The sequence below is a fragment of the Asparagus officinalis genome, chromosome 1 (genome assembly GCF_001876935.1).
Source record: "Asparagus officinalis chromosome 1, Aspof.V1, whole genome shotgun sequence".
Classification (NCBI taxonomy): domain Eukaryota; kingdom Viridiplantae; phylum Streptophyta; class Magnoliopsida; order Asparagales; family Asparagaceae; genus Asparagus; species Asparagus officinalis.
Window position 1 is genome coordinate 451,675 of NC_033794.1, and position 7,816 is coordinate 459,490.

Below are 7,816 nucleotides of genomic sequence, written 5' to 3' on the forward strand. Positions count from 1 at the left end.
GGATTTTACGAGAAATGTGTGGGCTTAACTAAAGCCCAGGCAACAATTTGGTTGACGGGTGAAAAACGTTTACATTTTGCTATTTAGTTGGCTAGCATCCATAGGCTTTAGTTATTTTTATGGCTGTTTAAACTATTAGTTTAAACTAGTAGTCCCCAAAATTAATAAATTGAACTACATCCATCAAAATTTAAATAGATATAATTAGTCTCCCAATTGCTACTAGTTACCACAAAGACAGACAAGTTATGATTTTCTCTTTGAACTTAAATCAGGTGTGGTTAAAACCCTACCTTAGTTAAACCAACTTGAATCAGCCCAAGTTAAATTTCGTTTACTTGTTCAATTCTTAAATTGAATGTTTTCTTAAACAGAGTTTAAATGTATGATATAAATATGAATGGACCTATGATTACCTAGTTTATTGGCTTTCTAGATAGGAACTGTTGATACTTCACTCCATATTAAGGCCATCAGGATCCTAAACATATAAAAGAGAAGGGGAAATAAGAAATGTTTTAAGTTTGTAAACCATTAATTCATTTCATTTTGGAGCATTTAAAGCGTAAAATATAAAACGGCATGAAGAAATGTAAATTTATTATATTGGTAGATAATATATATTTCACTAATGCATAGAAATTGAATGCCCTCATGCGACAGGCCAATTGAATTAAGAACTAAATGTAATATGTGGAGTGATTCTAGAACCTTACTAAATTCCAGTTACTCTTGTTTTCTCATAAATAAATAAATTAATTAAGAACGCATAAAAGGATCCATCAATAGTTAAAAAACATTTTATTTCATCAATAATGATACTAAACGCAAATCAAAGAAAAAGTTGACATAGAAGACACCGTAGACATAGAAGAGACAGTGATATTAAACTCAAATTAAATAGAGTTTTTTTTGTTATTGTTGTTAAAATGACAATTTTTTTGTTTGTTAAAATGGCAATTCTTTTTGTAGTTAAATAAGAATTTTTTTGTCGTTAAAATGGCAATTTTTTCATTTCCTATTGACTACTAACTCCAACAAGGTTGTGTGTTTAAAAAGGGAAAAATGTGTCAAGACCCCAAAATAAAAAAGCTATTGTGACAAGGCCCCCCATATTATTTTTTGTGTGACAAAGCACCAAACACATGAAATGCTTGTGTTTCAACCCTTATTTACCTTTCTAACACAACACAATGAGAAAGTTTTTTTTTCCAAATTCCAAAACGGCCACCTCTCTCTCTTTCCTTTCTTCTCACGCTCAAGTCTCCAATCAGCCACCATCATCTCCCCCTCTAAGCTGTTGGCAAACAGAGGGACGAGCTCAAGATCCGTCGGGATTCACTGCCGTACCCTGCCAGAAATAAGATCGAGAAGCCTCCTCCGATCCCCAAACTCCAACTTTCTAAACCGTGCCTTTGACTCCTCGCCGGCAACTGCCACCGACGACATTGAAGCAGATCGCCTCAGAGACGCTCGTTCTTGGCTATAACTGATTTTCGAATCAAATCAACTCTTTTACAAGAGTTTAAACTCGCTCTGAGTTCCTAAACTTATTAATAGTTAATTTCAAATTTGCTTTGCAAGTTCTCTACAACGTTAAATCGTGTGGAGAAGATATCGTTCTAGTGAAGTGAGACGTTCGGATTGTCAACGAGAAGCAAACTCGATACGAAAGTCGAGGGAGGCATCTCATCGCTACTGTGAAGAACCTAGGTTAAATAAAGGGGAGGATCTTTGCCGATCTTCTTCTCTTTTGTAATCGGAAATTTAAATTGTAATCAGTTAGAGATTGAGAGAATTGTAAATATTCTTTTTCTAAGCTGTTAGAAGGAATAAATCAAATTCAATTCTATCATTTTCTTATTGCAAATTTCCCACGAACACTCTGTCCGGTTCCCTTCAACATGGCCCATTTTCCTGGGTAATTACTGTAGCTATCAGGTTCTAGTTGCATGGTTGGTTTCTTGGGTAAAGGGCTAGGGGTGGGCAAAAACCGAAAAAAATCGGTTCAACCGAAAAAACCGCCCGAAAAAGCGGGCCGGTTAACCGAACCGGATTAAATGGATGAGAATAAGACTCTAAACCGTCCGAACCGAATTAAAGCGGTTTGGATCCGATTTGAACCCCTGAACCGCCCGAAAAAAAACCGAACCGAATTTTCTAATTCGTTCTTTGTCGGATATTCATATTGCTCAAAATGGGAAGGACTTCGTCGTTCAGAATTCGATCAAAATGGAAAGGACTTTTGGTTCGGACGAAGTCGGATGGAATAGCTTTCTTATTAGTGAGTCATCACTTGAACATTAAGCTATATAATTGCTCGGTAATTTGATTGTTATGTTTACATACATGTTTATATTGTATAGTTCCTTTTTCATTGGGCCTGCTAGCGTATATGCCCGCATTAAAATCGGTGAAACCTCATATAAGCTTTCAAATTCTACTAGAGGCATGTTAAGTTGTTTTCCAAGAAATGAAAGATAACCTTTTGATTATAGTTAATTAATATTTGAATGTTACGTAACCATATGTACTTGTTGATATGGTTTGCGCTCATTTCACTGATTTCGGTTTTTTGTTAGCTGTGGCAATGGTGTTACTTCAAACAAGCTCCACATTTCATTGTTTGGGGGAAAAGTTAAGTAGACAAAATGGGCAAATAATGATACTTCATCAGAAATTAATAGACAATGATCTCAGGTGTGGGCAAATTTTTGTGAAATAGTATTAATTCGGTCCAAAACCGAAACCGATCCGAACCGATCCGAATTTCGGTTGGGACGAATATTCGGATGAAGGGAAAAAAATCTGGATCTGGATGAGAGTTTTGAGAATTCGAAAAATTCGGATTGGATGCGGATTGAGCTTAAAACCGATCCGAACCGAATATGCCCAGCCCTATAAAGGGCTATCCGGTTGGGCATCTGGTGAAGTGAAAACAATTGGAAGTGGTAAAAAAAGTGCGCTTCTCTGTCAGTTTTCTTTGTTTTTTATCTGTTTGGTTGGTTTTGTGAAGGTGTTGATGTGGCACGAAAATACTGTTGTGGCACATAAATCAGAAATCCCCCTAAAATGGCATGATCCAAAAATTAAAAAATTGCAATAATCCCATCCCTATTTCTTTTCACAATCTCCCCCCAAATCCCTAACCTCTCCACAATTTCTCTCTAACCAAAATATCCCCATCATAACTTTGACGCCGTTAAACCCCAACCTCACGCCTGCCCTTAGGGGTGCTAAAGTTTATCCGTATTCGAGGAAATATCCGTAATTGTATTCGTTAAAATACGAATATGGTTACTCAAATCTATAACCGATAGGATATGATTACGTATAATTAGTGTAATTATTGTGCTAATTACCCTTTAATATGGATTATTGGCTTATTAACATTAATTAGCAGATGATGATGTCAACTGTGTCTGGTGTCAGTGGAACCAAAAGCATTGTAAGAACAATAATTGCACTAATTCACATGAACCGTTTTACGTAATGATTAGGTTACATTACGCAGGCACAAAAAGAGTGGTAAAAGAAGAAAAAAAATTCAAAGAAAAAAAAGCCCAAAAGGTAAGCAAAGACAAATTGAATATTGCTAAAGTTCGATATATGAAATGGAACAACCAATACAAAGGAATGAATCATCATCATGCATTGGCATGAAAATATGCCAAGAGTCCAACCATGGGTGCATTTATGTAAGTGGTGGGCTCTGATTGCGTAAACATAGATCTCAAGTCGAGGTACCGATCATCCTCGTCGGGTCCTCCCACGATGGCTCCAACTAACAAGTTAGGATTGGGTTGACTGCTCAAGTAGAATGGTGTTCCACCCTTGCAAGGGATCTTCTCAGGATGCACGTCCATAGATGGTAGAGAGGAAGCGCGATGGTGGATCCTCTGCGGAAACTTATCGCCATAACCTACCATGTAGGACATTTGTAATGGGTTGTCACTCAGAATATAATCCACCTGCGACATAATGCATCATCATTAGCAAATTATTTGTTGAGTAGTACTTCATATCAATTCGAAACTTTGTGCACTAGCAGCTAGCTTTTATTTCAATTAATATATGTTTGATACCTTGCGCATTGTATAGTGAAAAAAATTGATATTAATTGATGCAAAAAAAAAAAAAATCTAATACTTCAAAATTTTCCTCAACTCACAATAATAGCGATACAAAATAATAGCTAACCCTAAAGGTTTTTGCCCCCTTTTTTTGATTCTTTCTTTCTATATTTCTTTTATTTTTTATGGTTGGGATTACTGAGGATAAAATGAGACAGAATAACGATACACTATCATCCCTTAAAATAGAACATATCAGTATCACTAGTAGAAATCAGCAAAGTTTTGATGGGCACATCACTGACGGCCAAAGCTATCTATTTGACCCTGAAATGAACCTGCCCAATAGGAAATTTCTAATTCTATAGGCCTTTCGATACAATCCAATAAATTGCACATGGACGTCATATTCTAGGATCCCAAACTATGTGATTGAATAAATTCGTGTTTAGTCAATTTAGCTCTTACTACCGGATCATTCAAATCAGATTTCTTTGTTATTGGGATAGATGCATTTTTATGGATCCATCCCCCGAAAGGAACCTGACATGATAAATTTTCCATCATCCTGCTTGAGCAAAAATAAAAGGAATAACGGAAATAAAACCATAGAAAATCTAACCATGTACGTATTTTGTAGGGGCATTCTGAAATTATTGTAGGCAAGCTCCCCGCACTTACTTCACTCTAAAAAATCACCCCCTGAACAAACACGCCTGAAATTATTGTAGGAAAGCTCCCCGCACTTACTTCACTCTAAAAAATCACCACCTGAACAAACACACACACACTCTCTCTCTCGTTCCCATAGGCCATAGGCAGACCGTTCGAGATCCCACAAGCAGACCCAGACCTAGTTCACGAGCCGGTGGTATCCGCCTGACCTGGCACCCACAGCTAGCCGCCGCCACCCACATTCGTACTAACTGGAACCCGTAGCCGCCACTATTACTCCCATTTTTTGAGGTATGATTGTATGGTATTTTTCAGTTTTATTATGCGATGTAATGATTTATTTTTGCTTTTGTATTATTTTCCCAAATAAAAGCCTAATTGACCTTAACCCTAACCAAACCCCTAACTTAAAAACCCTAATCTTGACCCTAAGAGCTCTCATCAAAATAATGCTAACCAAAATAATCCTCATCCTAACATTACCCTAAATCTAGAACCTTAACTGAACAACCAAAATAATCCTAGTACTAACCTTGACTACATTACCCAAGTCTAGAACCCTAATTCAACTAACTCTAACCCAAAATCACCTCAATCCTAACACTAATTAACTAATTTAACTTTAAATAACTCATGTCACAACCCTAATTACTTTAATTAATCCAATTGACCCAAAATAATGCTAATACTAACCCGAATACTATTACCCTAATTAAACTAACTTTAACCTAAATTTACCCTTAATCCTAACCCTAATTGAACGAATTTTACTTTAATAATCCTAACTAACCCTAATAGTTAAATTTACCCTTAATCCTAACCCTAATTGAACGAATTTTACTTTAATAATCCTAACTAACCCTAATAGTTGTTAGTAAAATAATCCCATCAAAGTGAACGAATTTTACTTTAATAATCCTAACTAACCCTAATAGTTGTTAGTAAAATAATCCCATCAAAGTATGGCTAATCCTAATAATATTATATTACCCTAACTCCAGAAACCTATTTGAACGAATTTTACTTTAATAATCCTAACTAACCCTAATAGTTGTTAGTAAAATAATCCCATCAAAGTATGCCTAATCCTAATAATATTATATTACCCTAACTCCAGAACCCTAATTAAACAAACTTTAGTACAAAGTATGCCTAATCCTAATAATATTATATTACCCTAACTCCAGAACCCTAATTAAACAAACTTTAGTATAGTAATAACAACTTAATTCCAACTCTAAATAAACTAGTTTAGCATTAATATCCCTAATCCTAACCCTAATTATATTACCCTAAGTTTTTGGACTCTTATTTAACTATGTTCCTAATCCTAACCCTAATTATATTACCCTGAGTTTTTGGACTCTTATTTAACTATGTTTAACTTATAATTACAATCTACCGTTAACCCTAATTAAACGAGCATTGAGTAAACTAAGGAAATAAAATAGTTATAATTCCTAAAATCAGTATAACTTGTTGCAAACGACGACACGGACTTGTGCAAAAAGGTAGCAGATGGATTTTTCTTTTTTCCATTTTTAGTGTGTGTGGTGGGGGTGGGGCGTTTGAGGTATGCCAGAATGAAAATGCATGTACCTAAAATATTCTTGTACAATCTAGAAATTTGCTTTGACTGTGGTGAGCCTATTTATAGCTAAACTTTCAAATAGTTTAGTCACATTTGAATCAAGATGACATCCTTAGTATTGTTGTACTGAGGACTAGGAGATACAACTATTAGCAGTGGCGGATGCAGAAAATTTTCTTTGTGTGTGTGTGTGTGGAGGGGGAGCGATAAGTATCTATTTACCTTAAATAAAAATATAATATAATAAAATTATAGTACCTAACAAGAATGTAGCTTAATACGCTTTAGCTACTACTTTTCATGGTATTTTGCATATAATATGATAGTTAAGAAAAAGTGAGAGAGTACTGGGTGCAAATATTTTAAAACTAGGAGCACGATTAGCAAATTTAAAAGAAATCAAAGGCAAATTTTAAATTGTTTGGATGTAGTTGCACCCCTAACTCATATGTAAATCCGACCCTGACTATTAGTACCTGACTTTTGGCTAGTTCTATAAGCCTTGATGGTGGAGCAATAACACCATTGTTGCAAGTGACAATCTGATTATTCTCGTTAATGTATTGAGCAAAGACAACAAGGAGAAAAGAAAGTGTTGTGGGATTTTGCATGTTGCTTCCTCCCGGCTTGAAAAGAAGCCCACCTAAAGATGGCAGCAAACTCAACAAGCTTAATGTAGGCAAAATTACAGATCACATTTCAAAGCACTTATTTTGAAAGATGAATTGCTTATGAAAGTTTATTTGGCATTTATAAGTCCAGGTCCTCACCATGGGAGTAATTCTTAGATTTGGTGGGTGATTCAGGTGAGCACAGCACTGCACAGACAAAATCTATGTGCTCCTTTACAAGGTGTCTGCATGCTCACCATGGGAGCACATAGATGTCTGCATGCTTGCAGACATGTCGTACAACTATCAGATTTGCGCTAGTGATATTCATCACTAGTATATTGTCTCTCCTTTTTAGTTACTTTAGCAGATAGTAGTGCTATCAAGGCAGTAGATCCTCCTGTTTTGATTTTGAAAACATGGGGTTGATCCTCGTGTTTTGATTTTGAAACGCGGGGTTGACTGTTCGCGTGGAAAACTGTTTTCTTTTTCATTGATATGATTGTCATCTTGGGTTACAAAGATCCGGTCTTTTATAGATCCGGTTACAACTAAATCAAAGAAAAAAAATAAAAAATTACAACTTTCCTCTTGTGAACAAATCGCAAGCTCCTGTTTTGCGGTTGCTTGCTTGTGTGGGTTCTTTGCCGACGTCGGGGTTAATCCGTGGACCACCGCGCGATCTAGATCCGGTCGGATCTACACGAGTATGCGGGTATTATTCCACGAAGGGAATAATAGCCGGGAGGGATTAATCCACCAAGGGAATAATCGCTCAGATCTCGAGATCTAAGACCAAGCTTAGATCTGGAGTGTAGTCTCGTGTAGATCTCAGATCTGTTCTTTCTTCCTCTCGAGATCCTGCC

The 7,816-nt window shown here is 36.2% G+C and overlaps 1 protein-coding gene across 1 annotated transcript; it reads right to left on the reverse strand.

Moving 5' to 3' along the window:
• On the reverse strand, positions 3,648 to 7,244 carry LOC109828861 (endoglucanase 2-like). The gene is made up of 3 exons (XM_020395837.1): positions 7,208 to 7,244; positions 6,816 to 6,982; positions 3,648 to 3,971 (listed from the first exon to the last, which is right to left on the reverse strand). Exons 1-3 carry the CDS (start codon positions 7,242 to 7,244, stop codon positions 3,648 to 3,650), a joined length of 528 nt encoding a protein of 175 aa, XP_020251426.1.

Coding starts and splice junctions, on each gene's coding strand:
- LOC109828861 (XM_020395837.1), bottom strand. CDS start 7,244: ATGTCTGCAAGCATGCAGACATCTATGTGCTCCCATG. Junction 6,983..7,207: donor GACATCTATGTGCTCCCATG/GTGAGCATGCAG, acceptor TGCCATCTTTAG/GTGGGCTTCTTTTCAAGCCG. Junction 3,972..6,815: donor TAGAACTAGCCAAAAGTCAG/GTACTAATAGTC, acceptor ATTATGTCGCAG/GTGGATTATATTCTGAGTGA.